Source organism: Ceratotherium simum, chromosome 1, assembly GCF_057802395.1.
Source record: "Ceratotherium simum simum isolate JZ-2026a chromosome 1, ASM5780239v1, whole genome shotgun sequence".
NCBI classification, from domain to species: Eukaryota; Metazoa; Chordata; class Mammalia; order Perissodactyla; family Rhinocerotidae; genus Ceratotherium; species Ceratotherium simum.
In genome coordinates, this window is record NC_141900.1 from 57,324,452 (window position 1) to 57,345,723 (window position 21,272).

General features: G+C 43.4%; 1 protein-coding gene across 2 annotated transcripts in view; it reads right to left on the reverse strand.

The window, feature by feature from the left end:
- Positions 1–257: 257 nt before the first annotated feature.
- GSDME (gasdermin E) overlaps positions 258–21,272 on the reverse strand; it is a 119,078-nt gene continuing 98,063 nt past the window's right edge. For both annotated transcript variants that reach the window (XM_004418912.3, XM_087429047.1), the window contains exons 6-10: positions 19,688–19,852; positions 17,502–17,626; positions 15,491–15,686; positions 5,164–5,237; positions 258–1,851 (exon numbers count right to left, since the gene is read on the reverse strand). In XM_004418912.3, the coding sequence (XP_004418969.1) occupies positions 1,621–1,851; positions 5,164–5,237; positions 15,491–15,686; positions 17,502–17,626; positions 19,688–19,852 (791 nt within the window). In that variant the 3' untranslated portion in view covers positions 258–1,620. The remainder of the gene's footprint in view (positions 1,852–5,163; positions 5,238–15,490; positions 15,687–17,501; positions 17,627–19,687; positions 19,853–21,272) is intronic.

Sequence of the window (21,272 nt, forward strand, 5' to 3'; positions counted from 1 at the left end):
ATCTGTGCCCATCTTCCTCTACTTTATATGTGGGACGCCTGCCGCAGTATGGCATGATAAACGGTGCATAGGTCCATGCCAGGGATCCGAACCTGTGAACCCCGGGCCACTGAAACAGGGCATGCGAACTTAACCACTACACACCACCAGGCTGGCCCCCAGTGTTTTGTTTTAAATTTAGAGGATAATACATACAAAATTCTAAAAAGACTAGAAAGGTGACCCACCACCCCTCTGCCTCTTATCCCAACCTCTAAATCCTCTCCCCAAAGGAGCCACTCTTGGGTTTCTGATGAACTCTTAAACAAGGTTTCCCATGCATTGTGATACTTGTATATCTCGTTTTTACACGAGTAGATTCATATGACACAGTCTGTCTGCAGTTCTTTATTTCAGAAAACCAGACAAAAAGGCATGTATACTGCCACCATTTTAGCACAACTGTTTTCACTTTTGCATATTCTTTTCCAATTTGTGTATAAGGTGCTTATTTTTTATGTTGCTACCACAGCATACAACTCTGTATCCTTTTTTTCTCATGTATCATAAGTATTTGCATAAGGTTCAGTCTCATTTTTAATAGAAGTGATAAAAGGGTTGTTTGCTTCATTTCTTCCTTGTTAGTGCTCATTAAAATCTGAAGGGCAGGAGGGAGTAAGCAGATGACGTTGAGGTAAAAAACACATGCTGAGTAACATTTGTCTCCATCAACTGCTCCTCCTCATCCCCACTGCCTCCCTGCTCTAAAGCAAGACAAATTCTAGCGGTAAGGCTAGCTACTTTTTGCTAAGGGAAAGCAGAAGGAGCTTCAGGTCCCCAGTGGATATTAGCAATGGAATCGGGGGCACTAGGGAGACAGTCCAAGCTATTTATAGTAGAAGGATATCAAAACAGAATAAAAAGCAAAATATACACAATTCAAAGTTTCCTTTGATACAATATGTAGTATTTTACAAATTAAACATCCAGAATGCATGGGAAATCAGCACGTTGTTCTAGACATAGAATTAGTATGTCCAGGAAAGCATGGCAAAGTCAAATAAAAGGCATATAGCTAGACCCCTAAGGAAGAGTATCCTGCTGTTAGATTATTTTAGTCTAATTTTGTTTAGCAGAAGAATATATGTACTCTAGTGGCATTTACCACATGGCATACAGCACATCCAAAACATAGCCTCTTTAGAAAGAGAAATTGCCTTCCCATAGCATTCACAGTTTAAAACGAAATTTGGGATCAAAGCATCAGACTCATCAGTTTTTGTATAACAGAAAGAAAGTGGGAAATATAAGAAAGTGATAGATGGACCTATTTTTCTGCAGAAAAAAGGTCTGAATGTATAGTAGCTTAGAATTTCCAACCCTCCTCCAACTCTCCAGGTGCTGGAGTCTAACTTGGACACTGTGTCACCAGCACAGGAGAGCCCTTATGAAAAAGAGACTTTACAGATGGCTAAACTCGAGGTGATTCATAGTGCAAAAAGTCACCACTTCTTAAACTGTTTTGTAAATTCATTTCCTTGATCAACTTTTAACGTAGATCTGACCTAATCCCCAAAGTGTATCTTAACAATACTCAGCCTTGGCCGATGACATGTATTTGTAATTCGCTATATGACATTATTAATGTGCTCCACCTAAAGCGCAGAGTCCATTCAGGCTTATGTAAAGAATTAGTGGGAAAACGTTAGGGTCCTTCGGGGTGACGGCTTTCACGGACGACTGCTGTCTCTCCACGTTGATGTCGGCTGAGGCAAACAGACGCTGCACAATCCCAAACCTTTCTGTATCTTTCAGAGGAGCCAAGGCTGGGTCTTCAAGATCAGATACTCCATCCTCAGACAGAGCACGGAGCTGAAATGACACATTTACACAAATTCACTTAAAAATGTTATAGAAAATCCAAATAGTTGAATAGTAATGCACTTCTAGCTAATTATGAAAAAAAAGTGTGTTTTTTTAGGAGCAGGAAACCCCTTAAGATGTAACAAGACATATTTGACCCAGGCCAGGATCTCAGGCTTGATTTTTCCAGTTTGCCTGGAGTCCTCTATCTGAATCCCCCCTCTCTGAACTCTACCTTCTAGTAGATCCATTACCTCCAGTAGATTAGAAATTTCAGAATGTAACTTGCTCATGCACACAGTATGTAAGATTGGTCTGAATTTTTATCTTAATGAAGATAGAATTTCTTACATCTTTGCATGAACTCCTCAAAGGGGTCGGTTCTGTAGTTTAGTTAGTCCTGCTTCCTGCCTCAGGAACCTTTGTCCTTGCTATTCCTTTACCTGGCATACTCTCCCTCCAGGGAGCCACACAGACCTTTCCTCCTCATCTCTCAGTTGTCAGTGGAAATGCCATGGCAGAAGGGCCTTCCTAATCCCCTCTCTATTGATCCACTCCCTGCCCCATATCCCAGCCACTATTACATTACTATATTGTCTTCATATGCTTACTCTACCTGAAATTATCTTCTTGATATTCAACTCTTCAGTCTGTTTACTAAAACCTAAGCTGCTTAGGAGAGAAGGGACCTGGTTTGTCATGTTCACCTTTTCCTGCCTAGAACATAGACCCTCAATGTGTGGAATGAAAGTTCTTCAGAGAGGTCACTTCGGATGCTGCTCTAATTGCGACTGCTCAGAACGTTTGAAACTTAGCTTTTAGGATCTTGATCAGTGCCTGTGACACTTACTGTGTTTTAATCTTCAGTAATTACAAATTTTCCAGTAGATTTGATTTTTAAACAGGCATTCAGAACCAGATCAGATTAATAATGTGGAGCGTAAAATTTTTAAAAATGAAGTAAGCCTATAAAGTATGTGTGAATTTTAACTGAATCTGAAGGGAATCCAAAAGAATTCCAGAAATGTTCTGAACAGGGGTAACCTTACCGAAAGTAATACACAGCTTGCCCCATGGCTGAAGGGCAGCACTCATTTGAATATAAAAGTACTTGTGTGTCTATTATCAAAATTGATCTTACAAATCTACAGCTTGTAGATTCGCCAAATACAACTCATGCAGTGTAACTGCAGGCTTAACGTTACCATTTGGCCCAGACCGTGAACTGTGGATTATGCTGTAGAGAGTGGATTAGGCCACGAGCACCACATCCCTCCCAGCAATTTAAGAGTGCGCTCCACCAGCACAGGCTGCAGACTGCCAACAGCACCGCTGGCTCTGCGTTCTGGGCCTGGAGGAGAAGTGCTGAGCAACATCCAGCCTCCTTCTCTGAATATCTGCCAACCCCAAGTGCCCAGAGGCACTTCTAGGTATAAAAGAGACTACAGTCACCCACAGGGTGGGGGGGTGAATTAACATTCTCTGTTGATGATTTTAACTCACCTTCTTACCAGTTCTCTCACCCGGATGACAAATGTGTTAGTGTATCTGACACTGTTCTCTCAAAAGCCCTTCAGAAAGCCTCTCAAGGTTACTCTGGTCACCAGACAAGAAAAGACAGGAATGCAGGTAGATTTTTGTACCCTGTTCTAAGTAAATTCCTGTAAGAAATACATGATACTCAATTCAGGGGGCAGGAGCCTCGCTGTCTTAAGAAGAGTTGTTGCAATATCTAGGGAAGGTTGTGTGAAGACACCCAGAAAGGTCTTTAAAGAGAAATTATTTCTTTACATATGTGGAGCAGCCCCACAAAGGCAAACAAATGTCTCTATGGGTGGGTAGTTTTGTACCAAAGTAGAATACCAGCCATGCTAGAACTTCAGGTGTGTCCTAATGGCTACTCTTAGAACACTAACAGAGCAGAACTTGGAAGCAACACAAAGATCAAATCCTCGAGCTGATCTGCAAGGAAGATGACAGCTCAGTGTGAGTTTGTTGGGAGAGGGAGTTAGCTAATATGGTCTTCGCAGTATTTTTTTATATGCTTCCTGAATGCAGTTGATGACTTTATCAATACATGGTAAGGCTCTAACTTGGGAAATGCTAAGCACTCAGTTGCTGCAAAAGGAAGCGGGGCTATGAAACTGTCATAGCCCAGCTATGATGAACTGTCATGCTCATCATTGCAGACAATTAGATAATGATACGTATTGTTTCCATAACCAAACTATTCCACCAGCCTTTACCCCCAGCTGGCCTCAGGACACACATGCTGGCATGTTTTCGAGTAGTTCCATTTCTGTGGTCAAAGCAGAAGGACGCAGCATTCTCTGGGCGGGTAGAATCTGCTTTCAGTCGTGCATGACATCTAAATTGCCCCTCGGAATTGATGCCTTGCTGTACGTGTCTTTGCTATGCAAAGAAGTACGAAAGGCACTAACCATAGTGCTGGAAGTTCCTAAAGTAGACACTTAACAAATTTGAGGGTCCTATCTAGGCAGTCTACCCCAATACCTGCTTCCCAGATCGGGGAGCAGGGCTCTGAGCTTTGGTCCTTTGAGGCTACATGAGCTTGAGGCTGGCCTTGGCCCTTAATAACCAGACCTTAAAATAATCCAGCCAGGTAGGCTCTGCTACTCTGCCCCAGGCTGAGCAGCACCTGCAGAGGCTACATTAGAGGAGCTGTCAATTAGAGTGGTTTCTGGGCAGCCTATTGATGGTTCCTTCTAGTAATGACCCAATTTGTAATTTAAACAGGAAAGCTTAACCTTGACTCTCAGGGGGCTAAGTTCATCATTACCTAACTCTTGCTCTTACCATGACATTTCCAGAGGGCACAAAGCTAATGACATTCCTAAGAGAATGAAATGTCTCCCTGAGACAAAGCAGTCCTCTTGAATACCTCCCTGGTGAATTAGATGCAGAGCTGAATCAAACTGGTCCAGCCACAGAACTGCCACTGCAAATGATATGGTGCCAGGCCTCTTCCCTGCAACATTTCACCAAGCCTTGGCAAAAATTCTCTCCAAACAATGGGAAAAGCATGAGATTTAGAGTGTAAAGACAAGGTTGGAGTCCTAGCCCTGTTAGTAAGTTCTTCAAACAAATCCTTTCCCCCTTCTGGGCCTCAGTCTTCCTGGGGTGTGTGGTGTGGGTGGAGTGTAAAAAAAGTGGGGTTAATAATAATATCTGTTTAACTTATTTTGAATGGCTGTTGAGGATGAGAAAGCCTAGAGGTGTCTTATCAGCTGTTAGGTGTCCATCTCCTCATCATCTCCCCATTCCTGCCCATCCCCAGGTGTCATGTGGGAGGTTCCTTACCAAGTGGCACAGCATAGGAATAATCTGGAGCTTACAGCAAGTGCCCAGCAGAGCTGCTGCGTTATCTGGCATTTCTGCAGGAGACAAAAATCATGGTCAAAAAAAACATCCGTGGGAACTGAGCCAGCCCCGGGATTGTACCTAATTTATGCTTGGGCACTCTTCCATCAGCCGGGCAGAGGATATGCTCGTGATTGTTGAATAAACGAATGAATGATGCTAAACAGGCAGCAAAGGGCGTTTAGAAAATAGCTGCTGGAACCAGGTAACCAGCTCTGTGTTCACCAGAGGATATTCCTTCACATTCAATTTGCCAACGAGGAGGAACTGTACAGACTAAGGGAAAAGTGAATCAGCATGGAAAAGTAGAAAGAACTTGGGATTTGGTGACAAGAGCTATGTTTGAGCCCCACTACATACTTGGTGTGTGACCTTGGGTATACCTCTGTGAGTATGTTTCTTCATTTCACTGACCATAGATTTTTTTTTTTTTTTTTTGCATATATCAGAGAACTGAGTAAACTATAAAGGATTCTACCCGGGTCACTAGTCATTTTGGGGAGAAAAATGCAATGTGGCCTGATCAAGGGGTGGCACAGCAGACCTCTGAGCACAGGACTGTGCAGGGCCCCCGGCCCACTGCTAGCTTGACACAAGGGCACCAGTGGCCAGAGGGCCCTGCAAAGCCCCAGGAAAAGGAAATCCAGGTCAGTGTTATTCAAAGTGGATTTTAAATATCTCCTAGGGTAAAAGAGATGCAAGTCCTAAAAGTACCCAGTCCCTCAGGCTACAAGCTTTGAGCTGAAAAGGCAAAAGAGAAAAAAGAGTCACCTGCTGAATCATTTGGCCCAGGGACCACTTATGAACTCACTCCCTCTCCTGAATTTATTAGCAGCCTTATTTATAAGTGGTAGTGTGTTGCTGAGGCTGTGATCCAGCAAAGTACAATGAAACATGGCCCATTCCCAAGAGAAGAAGGCTGCTAGGAGGTTGGGGCAGCCCTGGGGTATGATCCTAAAATTCCATATAAATCTCGTGTGTGCATTTGCCTAAAGAGAGGGTCCACAGTTTTCAACAAATTCTCAAGGAGGCCCTTACCCCAGATCAGGAAGATTTAACAGATACATACAGAACATTCCATCCAAAAGCAATAGAATACACATTCTCAAGTGCACATGGAACATTCTCCAAGATAGATTCTATGTTAGGTCACAAAACAAGTTTTAATAAATTTATGAAGATTGAAATCATATCAAGCATCTTTTCTAACCACAATGGTATGAAACTAAAAATCAATTACAAGAAAAGAACTGGAAAATTCACAACATTATACAACATGCTACTGACCAACCAATGGGTCAAAGAAGAATTCAAAAGAGAAATCAAAAAATACCTTGAGACAAATGAAAATGGAAATACAAAATACCAAAACTTAAGAGATGCAGCAAAGGCAGTTCTAAGAGAGAAGTTCATAACAATAAATGGCTACCTCAAAAAATAAGAAAAATCTCAAACGACCTAACTTGACACCTCAAGAAACTAGAAAAAGAAGAACAAACAAAGCCCAAAGTTACTAGAAGGAAGGAAATAAAGATCAGAGGGAAGTAAATGAAATACAGACTAAAAACATCAATGAAACTAAGACCTGGTTCTTCGAAAAGATAAACAAAATTGACAGACCTTTAGCTAGACCCACCAAGAAAAAAAGTGAGAGAACTCAAAATCAGAAATGAAAGAGATGTTACAATTGATACCACAGAAATACAAAGGATCATAAGAGACTACTATAAACAATTATACGCCAACAAATTGGACAACCTAAAAGAAATGGATAAATTCTTAGAAACATACAAGCTACCAAGACTGAATCAGGAAGAAACAGAAAATCTGAACACACTGATTATTGATTCAGTCTACTTACTAGTAATCAAAAACCTTCCAACAAACAGAAGTCCAGGACCAGAGGTTTCACTGGTGAATTCTGCCAAATGTTTCAAGAATTAATACCAATCTTTCTCAACGTCTTCCAAAAAAAAAGAAGGAACATTTCCAAACTCATTTTACAAGGCTATCATTACCCTGATATCAAAACCAGACAAGGACACCACAAGAAAAGAAAATTGCAGGCCAATATCCCTGATGAACATAGATGCAAAAATCCTCAACAAAATAGTAGCAAACTGAATTCAACAATACATGAAAAGGATCGGGGCCAGCCCGGTGGCGTAGCGGTTAATTGCGTGTGCTCTGCTGGCGACCCAAGGTTCGGATCCTGAGCACGCACCGACGCTCAGGCCATGCTGTGGCAGCATCCCATATAAAGTGGAGGAAGATGGGCACGGATGTTAGCCCAGGGCTAATCTTCCTCAAACACAAAAAGAAAGAAAGAAAAGGATCACACCATGATCAAGTGGGATTTATTCCAGGGATGCAAAGATGGTTTTCAGCATCTGCAAATCAATCAATATGATACACCATGTTAACAAAATGAAGGATAAAAATCATATGATCATCTCAGTAGATGCAGAAAAAGCATCTGACAGAATTCAACATCCATTTATGATAAAAACACTCAACAAAGTGGGTATAGAGGGAACACACCTCAACAGAATAAAGATCATATATGACAAGCTCACCACAAACATCATGCTCAATGGGGAAAAGCTGAGCCTTCACTCTAAGATCAGAAACAAGACAAGGAAGCCCACTCTCACCACTTGTATTCAACACAGTATTGGAAGTCTTAGCCAGAGAAATTAGGCAAGAAAAGGAAATAAAAGACATCCAAGTCAGAAAGGAAGAAGTACAACTGTCACTATTTGCACATGGCATGTTATATACAGGCATACCGTGGCGATATTGCAGGTTCGGTTCCAGACCACTGCAATAAAGCGAATATTGCAATAAAGCGAGTCACAAGAATTCTTTGGTTTCCAAGGGCATATAAATGTTGTGTTTACACTATACCGTAGTGTATTAATGTGCAATAGCATTATGTCTAAAAAAACAATGTACATAGCTTAATTAAAAGTACTTTATTATGAAAAAATGCTAACCATCACCTGAGTCTTCAGCGAGTCATAGTCTTTTTGCTAGTGGAGGGTCTTGCCTCAATGTTGATGGCTGCTGACTGATCAGGGTGGTGGTTGCTGACGGCTGGGGTGGCTGTGGCAATTTCTTAAAACAGACAACAATGAAGTTTGCCACATTGATTGACTCTTCGTTTTATGAACAATTTCTCTGTAGTATGCAACACTGTTTGATAGCATTTTACTCACAGAACTTCTTTCAAAATTGGAGTCAATCCTCTCAAACTCTGTCACTGCTTTATCAACTAAGTTTATATAATATTCTGTCCTTTGTTGTCATTTCAACAATCTTCACAGCGTCTTCACCAGGAATAGATTCCATCTCAAGAAACCACTTTCTTTGCTCATCCATGAGAAGCAACTCCTCATCCATTAAAGTTTTATCATGAGGGGGTCGGCCCGGTGGCGTAGCAGTTAAGTGCGCGCACTCCGCACTCCGCGCGCACTCCGGGTTCAGATCCTGGGCATGTACCGACGCACCGCTTGTCAGGCCATGCTGTGGCGGTGTCCCATATAAAGTGGAGGAAGAAGGGCACAGATGTTAGCCCAGGGCCAGTCTTCCTCAGCAAAAAGAGGAGGATTGATGTGGATGTTAGCTCAGGGCTGATCTTCCTCACAAAAAAAAAAAAAAAAGTTTTATCATGAGATTGCAGCAACTCAGTCAGATCTTCATGCTCCACTTCTAATTATTCTTCTTTTGCTATTTCCACCACATCTGTGGTTACTTCCTCTACTGAAATCTTGAACTCCTCCAAGTTATTCTTGAGGGTTGGAATCAACTTCCTCTAAACTCCTGTTGATGTTGATATTTTGACCTCTTCCTATGAATCACAAATGTTGTTAATGGCATCTAGAATGGTGAATCCTTTCCAGAAAGTTTTCAATTTACTTTGCCCAGATCCATCAGAGGAATAACTATCTATGACAGCTATAGCCTTATGAAATGTATTTCTTAAATAATAAGACTTGAGGGCCAGCCCCGTGGCGCAAGCGGTTAAGGGCGTGTGCTTTGCTGCGGCGGCCCAGGGTTCGCCGGTTCAGATCCCGGGAGTGCAGGGACACACCACTTGTCAAGCCATGCTGTGGCGGCGTCCCATATAAAGTAGAGGAAGATGGGCATGGATGTTAGCCCAGGGCCAGTCTTCCTCACAAAAAAAAAAAAAAAGAAAGAAAGAAATAATAAGACTTGAAAGTCACGATGACTCCTTGATCCAGGGGCTGCAGAATGGATGTTGTGTTAGCAGGCATGAAAACAACATTAATATTATTGTCCATCTCCATCAGAGCTCTTGGGTGACCAGGTGCATTATCAATGAGGAGTAATGTTTGGAAAGGAATCTTTTTTTCTGAGTAATAGGTCTCAACAGTGCGCTTAAAATATTCAGTAAACCATGTTGTAAACAGATGTGCTCTGATCCTGGCTTTTTTCCATTTATAGAGCACAAGCAGAGCATAAAAGGCCCCAGGATTTTCAGAGTGGTAAATGAGCATTGGCTTCACCTTGAAGTCACCAGCTGCATCAGCCCCTAACAAGAGAGTCAGCCTGGCCTTTGAAGCCAGGCATTGACTTCTCCTCTCTAGGCATGACAGTCCTAGACGGCATCTTCTCCTAATAGAAGGCTGTTTATTCTACACTGAAAATCTGCTGTTTAGTGTAGATGCCTTCATGAATTATCTTAGCTACATCTTCTTGCTGCAGCTTCTACATTAGCACTGCTGCCTCACTTTGCACTTGTATGTTCTGGAGTCGGCTTCTTTCCTTAAACCTCATGAATCAACCTCTGCTAGCTTCAAACTTTTCTTCTGCAGCTTCTTCACCTCTCTCAGTCTTCATAGAATTGAAGAGAGTTAGGGCCTCGCTCTGGATTAGGCTTTGGTTTAAGAGGATGTTGTGGCTGGTTTGACCTTCTATTCAGACCACTAAAACTTTCTCCATGTCAGCAGTAAAGCTGTTTTGCTTTCTTATCATTCATATGTTCGCTGGAATAGCACCTTTAGTTTCCTTCAAGAACTTTTCTTTCACGTTCACAATTTGGCTAACTGTTTGGTGCAAGAGGCCTAGCTTTCGGCCTATTTCGGCTTTCGACATGCCTTCCTCACTAAGCTTAATCACTTCTAGCTTTTGATTTAAAGTGAGACTCGTGTGACTCTTCCTTTCACTTGAACACTTAGAGGCCATTGTAGGGTTATTAATTGGCTTAATTTCAATATTGTTGTGTCTCAGGGAATAAGGAGGCCTGAAGAGAGGGAGAGAGACTGGGGAATGGCTGCTCGGTGGAGCAGTCAGAACACACACAACATTCATCAATTAAGTTTGCCAACTTATATGGCCACAGTTCGTGGTGCCCCAAAACAATTAAAATAGTAACATCAAAGATCACTGATCACAGACCACCATAACATATATAATAATAATGGAAAAGTTTAAAATATTGTGAGAATTACCAAAACGTGACACACAGGCACAAAGTGAGCAAATGCTGTTGGAAAAATGGCATTGATAGACTTGCTCGATGCAGGGTTGCCACAAACCTTCAATTCGTAAAAAACGCAATATCTGTGAAGCAGAATAAAGCAAAGTACAATAAAGCAAGGTATGCCTGTATAGAAAACCCTAAAGACTCCGCAAAAAAACTGTTGGAACTATTCAGTAACAATTCAGTAAAGTTGCAGGATACAAAATCAATATACAAAGATCTGTTGTGTTTCTATACACTAATAATGAACTATCAGAAAGAGAAATTAAGAAAACAATCCCAGGGGCTGGCCCCGTGGCATAGCAGTTAAGTGCACGCACTCTGCTACAGCGGCCCAGGGTTCAGATCCCGGGCGTGCACTGAGGCACCACTTATCAAGCCATGCTGTAGCAGCATCCCATATAAAGTGGAGGAAGATGGGCACATATATTAGCCCAGGGCCAGTCTTCCTCAGCAAAAAAAAAAAAAAAAAAAAAAGAGGATTGGCATGGATGTTAGCTCAGGGCTGATGTTCCTCATAAAAAAAAAGAAAAAAAACCAATCCCACTTATAATTGCATCATAAAGAATAAAATACCTAGGAATAAATTTAATCATGGAGGTGAAAGACCTGTACACTGAAAACCATAAGACATTGATGAAACAAGTTGAAGATGACACAAATAAATGGAGAGATACCCTGTGCTCATGGACTGTAAGAATTAATATTGTTAAAATGTCCATATTACCAAAAGGAATATGCAGATTCCATGCAATCCCTATCCAAATTCCAATGGCATTTTTCACAGAAATAGAACAAACAAACCTAAAATTTATATGGAACATAAAAGACCCTGAATAGCCACGGCAATCTTTTTTTTTTTTTTTTTGTGAGGAAGATCAGCCCTGAGCTAACATCTGTGCTAATCCTACTCTTTTTGCTGAGGAAGACCAGCTCTGAGCTAACATCTATTGCCAATCCTCCTCTTTTTTTTTCCTCCAAAGCCCCAGTAGATAGTTGTATGTCATAGTTGCACATCCTTCTAGTTGCTGTATGTGGGACGTGGCCTCAGCATGGCCAGAGAAGCGGTGCGTCGGTGCGCGCCCGGGATCCGAACCCGGGCCGCCAGTAGCGGAACGCACACACTTAACTGCTAAGCCATGGGGCCGGCCCAACCAAGGCAATCTTGAGGAAGAAGAACAAAGCTGGAGGCATCACGCTCAGTGATTTCAAACTATATTACAAAGCTATTGTAATCCAAACAGTATGGTATTGTCATAAAAACAGACACACAGATCAATGGAACAGAATAGAGAGCCCAGAAATAAACCCACGCATTTGTTGTTAGTGCCATCAAGTTGATTCTGACTTCTAGAGACCCTATGTACAGCAGAGTGGAACCTTGCCTAGTATTTTTGTGCCATCTTTTCACCTATATCAGACAATGGTCTGCTGCTATTCATAGGGTTTTCATGGCCAATTTTTTTGGAAGTGGCCACATTCTTTTGCCCAGTCTGTCTTAGTCTGGAAGCTCCACTGAAACCTGTCCACCATGGGTGACCCTGCTGGTATTTGAAACACTGGTGACATAGCTTTCAGCTTCACGGCAACACGCAGCTGCCACAATACGACAACTGACAGATGAGTGGTGTGGTTCCCTAACCAGGAAAATAACCCAGGCTGCAGCGGTGAGAACACTGAATCTTAACCACTTGATCACCAGTGCTGGCTAACACATGCATACACGGTCAATTCATTTACAACAAAGGAACCAAAACTATGCAGTGGGGAAGAGACATTGTCTTCGATAAATCGTGTTGGGAAAACTGGACAGCCACATGCAAAAGAATGAGACTGGACCACTGTCTTACACCATACACAAAAATTAACTCAAAATGGATCAAAGATTTGAACATAAGACCTGAAACCATAAAATTCCTAGAAGAAAACATAGGCAGTAAGCTCCTGGACATTGGTCTTGGTGATGATTTTTTTGGATTTGACACCAAAAGTAAAGGCAACAAAAGCAAAAATAAACAAGTGGGACTACATCAAACTAAAAAACTTCCACGCAGCAAATGACCCATCAACAAAATGAAATGGCAACCTACCGAATGGGAAAAAAGTATTTGCAAATCATGTATCTGATAAGGGGATAATATCCAAAATAAAGAAGTCATAGAACTCGATAGCAAAAAAACAATCAATTAAAAATGGGCAGAGGATCTGAATAGACATTTTTTCTGAAGAAGACATACAGGTGGCTAATGGGTACAGGAAAATGTGCTCAACATCACTAATCATCAGGGAAATGCAAATCAAAACCACAATGAGATGTCACCTCACACCCATCAGAATGGCTATTACTAAAAAGACAAGAAATAAGTGTTGGAGGGGATGTGGAGAAAAGGAAACCCTCGTACACTGCTGTTGGGAATGTATATTGGTGCAGCCACTATGGAAAACAGTATGGAGATTCCTCAGAAAATTAAAAATAGAATTACCATATGATCCACTAATGCCACTTCTGGATATTTATCCAAAGAAAACAAAAACATTAACTCAAAAAAGATACATGCACCCCCCTGTGCATTACTTAAAATTACTTAAAATAGCTAAGCATTTAAGCATCACTTAAAATATCTAAGATATGAAAACAGCCTAAGTGTCCATCAATGGATGAATGGATAAAGAAAATGTGGTGTGTGTGTATATACACACAATGGAATATTATTCAGCCATAAAAAAGAAGGAAATCTTGCCATTTGTGACAACATGGATGGACCTTGAGGGCATTATGCTAAGTGAAATAATCAGAGAAAGACAAATACTATATAATCTCACTTAGGTTATCTTAAAAAAAAAAAAAACAGCTCATAGATATGGAGGATAGATTGGTGGTTGCCAGAGGCAGGGGGGTAGGGGGTAGGAAAATGGGTGAAGGTGGTTAAAAAGCACAAACTTCCACTTACGAAATAAATAAGTCTTGGGGATGAAACGTACAGCATGGTAACTATAGTTAACAATACTGTATTGTATATTTAAAAGTTGCTAAGAGAATAAATCTTACAAGTTAACACAAGAAAAAATAAATTTTGTAACTGTATGGTGATGAATGTTAACTAGACATATTGTCGTGATCATTTTGCAATATACACACATCTCAAATCATTATGTTGTACACCTAAAACTAATGTCATATGTTAATTATATCTCAATTAAAAAGTTAAGCACTATAAAGCCAAAAACTGGTTATTATTTAGAAAGCTGGAAATAGGACTCAAGGCCATTTTCTATTCCAGCACTTTCCCCAGATTCTAAGGAAATAAGACTGTTGTCATAGGAGGAAAAGGTCAACTCAAAAGGGCTGAAGATTAACAAGATCACTAATGAAAAAGCTTTATAGTGATCTGACCTCCGCAGTGACTGACATGTAAATGAGATCTCAGTTCAGAGAGATGCAGAAGGGCATCGTTGGTTTAGAAATTGGCTGTAGATATTTTCAGGAGCACTTAGATTTCACTATCCCCAAGCTTCCAGCTCAGAAACAACAAGTAAGTCTCATGTTATGTGTCAATTCGGAGTGGCTGCCTGTGTGCAAGGTTGCAGAGAATTTGCAGCTGTGTCCAGGGTCAGAGAGAAGGGGACTGTGGTGCATTCGCAATGTCGGCCACGTGCTACATATTTGACATCACTGATCTAGCCTGTTGATAGAAATGTTTCAGTAATAGGGTATGTGAAGAAAAGGCCTCTTACAAGCTGGAGAACTCTGGCCTGTGGATTAGCTCCTGATAGAATGCCTGTATTTAAAGACTCTGTCTAATATAGTGATGTTAACATTGGGGAAAGGCCTCTAGCGGAGTTCCACAGGGCCCTGTCTTATGTCCCGTCCCAGTCAAAACTTTTATCCGTGACTTGGAACAAGACATAGAGCATACATTCATCAGCATACAGAGCTGGGAGAGGCATTCTCTCTGATTAATTCTTTAAAAACTGAAGATTCCTGGACTTCTGTTCCTGTGTGGTACTGGGGAGGAACCCTGAATGCAGCAAGAACTGCCTAATAGGACCTTGAAGGGAAGTTGTGGGGTCTAGGAAACTGAGCTGCTTTGCCAAGTCAGTCTTGCCTTTCTGAGAAGGAACTGAAAGCCCAGCTTCCTCGCAGGATGACCACCTTGTGATACCAGACCCTGTGGCATGGTAAGTTCTGGATGGGAGTGGGAGAGAAGGGGCACAGCAGGGTCCACTGCTAGACAATAACGGGATGTCCACGGCCCTGGGAGCGCCCTTTCGGGACCAGCAGGGAAGCTGTGGTGCTGCACTGGGATGCTCTCTGCAGCCTCCCTGCCGCAATGGCCACAACGCTGCCCTGGGAGTGGCGCGACGGGTTTGCCGAGAGGAACAAGAGGATCAGAAGGACCGAGACACGGGGGGAGAGAGCAGTTGCCAGATGAAAGCCACTCAGCACTGCCAGCGCTCAGTGTGAACCACAGGCTGTGTTTGAGGAGACGCTCGCCTGCGTCGGTGTGCCCGCAGACAGCCCTGGCTGGGGCAGGAAAGAGAAGGGCTCTCCGCAAGAGTGAGGAGGCTGGCAGTGGACAGTGGAGCCTCCTTCATGCTTAAGTCTATGACTTTCCTGGCAATCGTGTCAACTTCCTCGGCCTTCCACTTCTTGTCCTCCCCGTACTGCTGAAAGGGAGGGGACCACATCTACCAAATGTTCCACAATGGTGAGCAAAGCAATTTCAAAGCAACAACAGCATTTCTTTCTTTTTTCCGTACCTGCTAGTGCACTGACCAAGAAATAGGCCGTAGAAAAGAGCTTCTGGTTGCTGACTGCATCTTCCAGGCCGGGACACCCACCCTGCACACTGCACCCCACCAGCCGCAGGAAGGCCGTGAGGTCCTGCTGCTGCAGGGGCTTTAGCTCCCCCAACGTCGGCAATAGGGGCGACAGGCCACTGACCAAGTCATGACACTGCAGGGGGAGAGAACAGAGACAGACGTGATGAAGCTAGAGGCCAAGCTGGGCACAACCCAGCCTCTGCCCCACGACGTAACCCCTTGTCCTTCACCGCCTCCCACGTAAAGCAAGATCTGAAGCTCTCGTCTATGTTTTGAAATTACTAATCTACCAGGTCAGACTTCCTCCTAAGGAGACAGTAAACAGCCTCGCCTGGGTACTGTTCTTCCACAGCGAGGGGAGGGGGTGTGCAGGAACTATTGGGTAGAACCTTCCAGGGCAGCGTCTGTCAGGTTGTACCAGGAACAGGTGATGACACGCAGGCTGAGGGGGGGAACACAATAGCATCGTCCCATTGTGGTCCTGAGCCTTAAACTGGGCACTCCAGCCCCCAGCCACATTCCCAGCTGGGCCCGGGGCAGCCTCATCCATCCTCACGGGGCCTGCTGGGAGCTGGGAGGCCCTGCCAGTGAGGGCTGCCCTCGCCAACCCACATCACCCAGCCAGTTCTGCTCCATTGTGGCCTCCATGTCCAGATGCTTTCATGTGAGAGCCCACCGGCCCCCGCCACTCGGGCAGCTTGCCTCTCCAGCGCCTGACAGGGCAGCCGATGCTCTTTCCATAGGGTGCTGGCCTGACATTTCCCTCTTGGAAGGAGCTATTTTAGGAAGTAGAAGTCAGTGGACTTTTTGAAACATCTGTGTTCTCCCCAGGGCCAGCATACCCCCCCGGGAGCTCCGCATCCTCCAGAATGTCCTGGGCTGTGGAACTCTTTCAACAACTGCAGGTTCTATCACTGGTAACTACGCTCTTTGGCACAATGCAACTTCAAGAGGGAAAAATAATATGAATGATCTCCTGGAAACCATAAGGCATTAAATCAGAAAATCAGAGTTCAAACTCTCTGCATAACAGAAAAACAAAAAGACCAAAAAAAAAAAAAACCAACCAACCATAGTAAAAATCAGGTTTATATCACCCGGCCTACTTCAGAGAAGGACAGCACAAGGTCTGGGTGGCAGGAGGTTGGCAGCCGGGGGGTGCCCTCACCATTTGTACAACTAATAGTTAAGGAACTTGATTGCCCCAGAAAATCCTTCTGCTGCAAAAGAGAAAAATACAGAAGCCTGCTTTTCAATCTGTTCTAGATAGAATGGGTTGACTTGTTGGACTCTACCACATAGCCCCCTTGTAGTGGGTTAAATAACAGCCCCCAAAATATATGTCCACCTGGAACTCCAGAATGTGACCTTATTTGGAATAAGAGTCTTTGAAGATGTAATTAAGGTAAGGATCTCCAGAGGAGACACTCCGAGGTTGGAGTGGGCCTGAAATCCAATGGTGGCGTCTCTTAAGAGACAGAAAAGGAGATGACACACAGACACAGAGGAGGTTATATGAAGACAGAGGAGAGACTGGAGCGATGCAGCCACAAGCCCAGGAACACCAGGAGCTACCAGAAGCTGGAGGAGGCAAGGAAGGGCAGCCTTTGGAGGAAGCATAGCCCGGCTGACCCCTTGACTTCAGACTTCTGGCCTCCAGAACTGTAAGAGAATAAATTTCTGTTGTCTTAAGCCACGAAGTGTGTGGTCATTTGTTACGGCAGCCCTGGAGAACCTTGGATTCCTGACATCAGCTCCCTTTCTGCAGTTAGAAAACTGAGGAGCTGAGAGTAAGAAAAAAAGAAGCTTTAGGGTTCAAAGGAGGTGGGGAAATTTGAAACACAATTTTATTCCAGCTCCAAGCCTCATCCCAAGAGGTCTAGCCTGTCCACATCTCCAGAAAACCCAGGTGGAGACACACTGTGCCTCGAGACGTCTCTGGTCTTACCACTTGTTCCAGGACCACGAGTAATTCTTCATCAAACAGGACCGCCTGGAGGACATTGCTCAGCGCTGTCTTTTGCTGCTCCGGCAGCTCTACAAAGGGATGGAACTTCTCCAAGAGCAGAGTCCCTGTGAAAGCAGCAACACATACTCACTCTCATGACTGCCATGCGTGTCTCAGAACAAGGGACAGCAGCTCTTGCTTTTTATAACTAATTGTCCTCAGTTCTTTCATAGACACTTCCAGCTGCACAGTCAGTCATGGAACTCAGAAATAAAGGACATCGAGTTGAATACCACCCTGCGTGTTTGTCAATAACCAGTAACTAACACAAGAAGAAAGAAGGGGAGGAGGACAGAAAAAGACAGAAAGACAGAAAAGAAAGGGCCACCCAGTTTTGTTTCAGGCTGTACTCTTTTTTGATGACCCACTAAACATTAAGTCTAATAAATTATTTTCTGTAAAAGTCATTTAGACTCCTGTTTAGCATGATTTCTATAGAAATAAATTATCAAGGCTGAATTACTAAACATCAGTCTTTTACAATGCTTCGGAGCCATGCAAATTCCAAAATACATTATTTTTCGTGTCCTTTCTTCTCATACATGGCAGATTTTGTATCCTTTAATATGCATGCTTTTCAAAGAGGCGGGCACCCTATCTTCACGGCAAACACAGCTCTTCCACTTTGCCATTCATTCTTCTTCACCCGTCCTGGAGAATGAGTGCACAGCCCCACCCAGCTGGGTGACTCACATCCTCTGCAGAATGCTCAAGCCTCTCCCCTTAGAATCTTCCTTTTTTTTTTTTTTAAGATAGTCAAAAGCTTCTAGTAAATTAAGCCCAGGGAGATTTAAAAGCAAGATTTGATAAACCAAAGCTTTTGTATGCAGGGAAGCATGCTAACACATAAATGCACCACCTCTGCTGATGGCAAATTCCAGCACACAATTGTAGAAAGCCCCATGGAGAGGAACATGTCACATTAGTAACTGACATATTCAAAAACTGCCTTATAAACACAACTAGGTCTTTGCCACCTCAGCCTGGAAAGGAGCTGTCCTGGTTGGTCTAGGGTCCAAGGGCACACAGGCCAGGCTGGCTCCCACCCTACTCTTGCCTAACATGCCCAGCCTCCCCACCCCACCCTGGGCTGACTAGATGGCCAACTTACAGGGTGGACTGGTGGGAAAGGAAATTGTAAGAAAGCTGTAGCCCACAGACTGTCTTGTCACTTCACTGTAGCACAGTTCAAGGCTGCAGGGCCACTGCTGCTGTGGTTTTAACCCGTGACATCAACAGCGCTTAAGTGGCAGCTGATAATCACACCCAATTATCAATCTTGAGGATGCAGAGGAGGGGCCTGCAGCCCTGCATAAGACGAGAAAGCCTTATCTTAAGATCAGGCCTTCACTGCTATTTCTTCCAACCCTGAGATTTTTGCTACAGAACCAAAAGCATCTTCTGTTTGGGACTCACTGAAGCCCCATAGATAAGTCTCTTCTTACCCTCCGAGCCAGAGCATCTTCTGAACTGCTCCTGGCTCTTTTTACTAAGCTCTTACCTAATTATTTGTGTCTCCTTGTCCTTGCCCATCTCCTCTTCTATTATATACTGCATTCCCGCCCTTCCCCCTCCCCCCAAAAAACCAACTTTTTAAAACCCAAAACGCTGTGGGGAGCAAAAGGAATTGCTGCAGGCAAGTCACAGGTACTCCCCTCCTCCTCGCTGGTTGCCGTGGCACCATACAGCTTCATGTCAGGTGGAGAAAGCCTCCAAGAGAGCATTTTGCAATGCTGACAAAGCATTGCTTGTCTTGGCAATGAAGCCTGGAACATAATGAAACATGCAGAACTCGGGTTCTCTCTCCTTGCTGCTGACTGGCTATTCTTAGGAGTCAGCAAGGCTCTGCAGTTAAAATGAAAGTAAATGCCGGGCCCCCGACGTACACTCCTCAGTCTCCCACCCCTTCCTCAAAACATGGCACCCAAGACCTGAGGGTCCCTAAGATCCGACCCAGGTGAACCCTGCTGAGGGGACTGGGACTGGCTCAGAGGCACCATCCTCTCTGTTCTCAAATGTTTTCCGTGAGTCATTAAGGAGTCACCACTCCTGCAGGCCACATTACTTTTTGGGGTACAGCGCTCAATTACCCATCAGCTCACCAGGCCCCACCCTGCTGGCAATACCTTGTTTTAAAACACTCAACGGCCCATCCGGGGTAGGCAGCCCCTGCCCAGCATCTGGCGTGTCCCAGCACACAATGTCTTGTAAGGGCCTGGGGTCCAGGAAGATAATGTCGCTTCTCCTCCGGTGCTCAAAGCCCCCCTGCTTCCCTCGTAGGAGGCAGAATTCTGTAATACAGGAAAAAGGGCAAGTCAGGCACACAGTCAGCCTGGCCTTGTTGGCCCATCTTAGATGTGGCTTCACCTAACTCGGGCGGGGCACCTCTTCTCCATAAACCCACTTCCTACACACTTTATGCTGTTTGACCAAAACTCATCCCCTTCCTCCAAATTCAGGAGAAATGGTTGCTGTTAACATAAATCTCTCCAGGGTGTCCTCTTTGAACAGGCAGGAAGCAATCTCAAACATCAGAAGTACTTCCTTACCCTGGTTTGAACAAACCAACTCTAAACAAAGAATTCACCATATATGAAACTAAGAAAATTTGAATTTGACTAAACTGATAATATGACAGATTTATTGAGAATATATTTAGGTACACAAATGATTATCTTATATGGTTATGTTCTAAAAGAGTCAACTTTTCTTCACTGATAAATAGAATAATACACAGCAATGAAAAATGAACTACTGATTTCTGCAATTATATGAGCAAATCTCACAAACATGTTGAGTGTAAAATCCAGACACAAAAGAATATATGTGAATCGATATGAAGGCAAAACTAATCTTTTTTTAAAAAGCCTTATCTTTTAGAGATTGAAATATTTATAGACAAAACAATATAATGCCTGGGATTTGCTTCAAAACAATTGAGTAAGGGTGGAGGGAGGTGGTGAAGTTATAGATGACACATGAAATGTCCTAGTTATTGAAGATGGGTGCCAGGTACATGGGGTTCATTACATTATCTCTACTTTTGAACATGTGTGTAATTTTCCATAATAAAAAGTTTTTTAAAATAATTTTTAAAATGTTCCTTACATACTTTCCTACTTGAGAACCCAACTAAGGTATCTAAGTGGTAGGTAAAAATGTAACAGTTATTGTGTCCTTGCTAAGCAAAAACAACAAGTGAACTCATGAATTAGGGTTCTTTTCATGCTTCTATTTAATAATTTGTGTACTTAAACACAGGCTATGGAATAAGCATGTGGCTGAGCCTGGTACTTGTGTGACATGTGGAAGGCATGGGTATTAGCATATATTTTCATTTGCTTGTAGGCACCAATGACGTTCATAAAGATAGCGTAGCTGTCTAAAGACAAATGAAGTAATCCTTCCTTTACTCACTCCACGACCCACATTCACTGGGCACCCCCCAGCTCGCTCCACCCTTGGCACCAGGCACTGAGGTGGGTAAGTGTGAATCGGCCCCAGGTGAGTAAGGACTCTGCTCCACAAGCACAGGGACCATGACCATTAACACAGCCTCGAATCCTGCCAAGAGTCCTGTGGGCCCCCAATTGGTACTTTAGGAGCCTATGGCACCAGCACCACTCTTGCCTTTACACACGCACAGACCCCCAAGGGCAGTGCAGATGCCTTCATTCTTTTCAGTGTCAGGCACTGTGCTAGAAGCCAGAG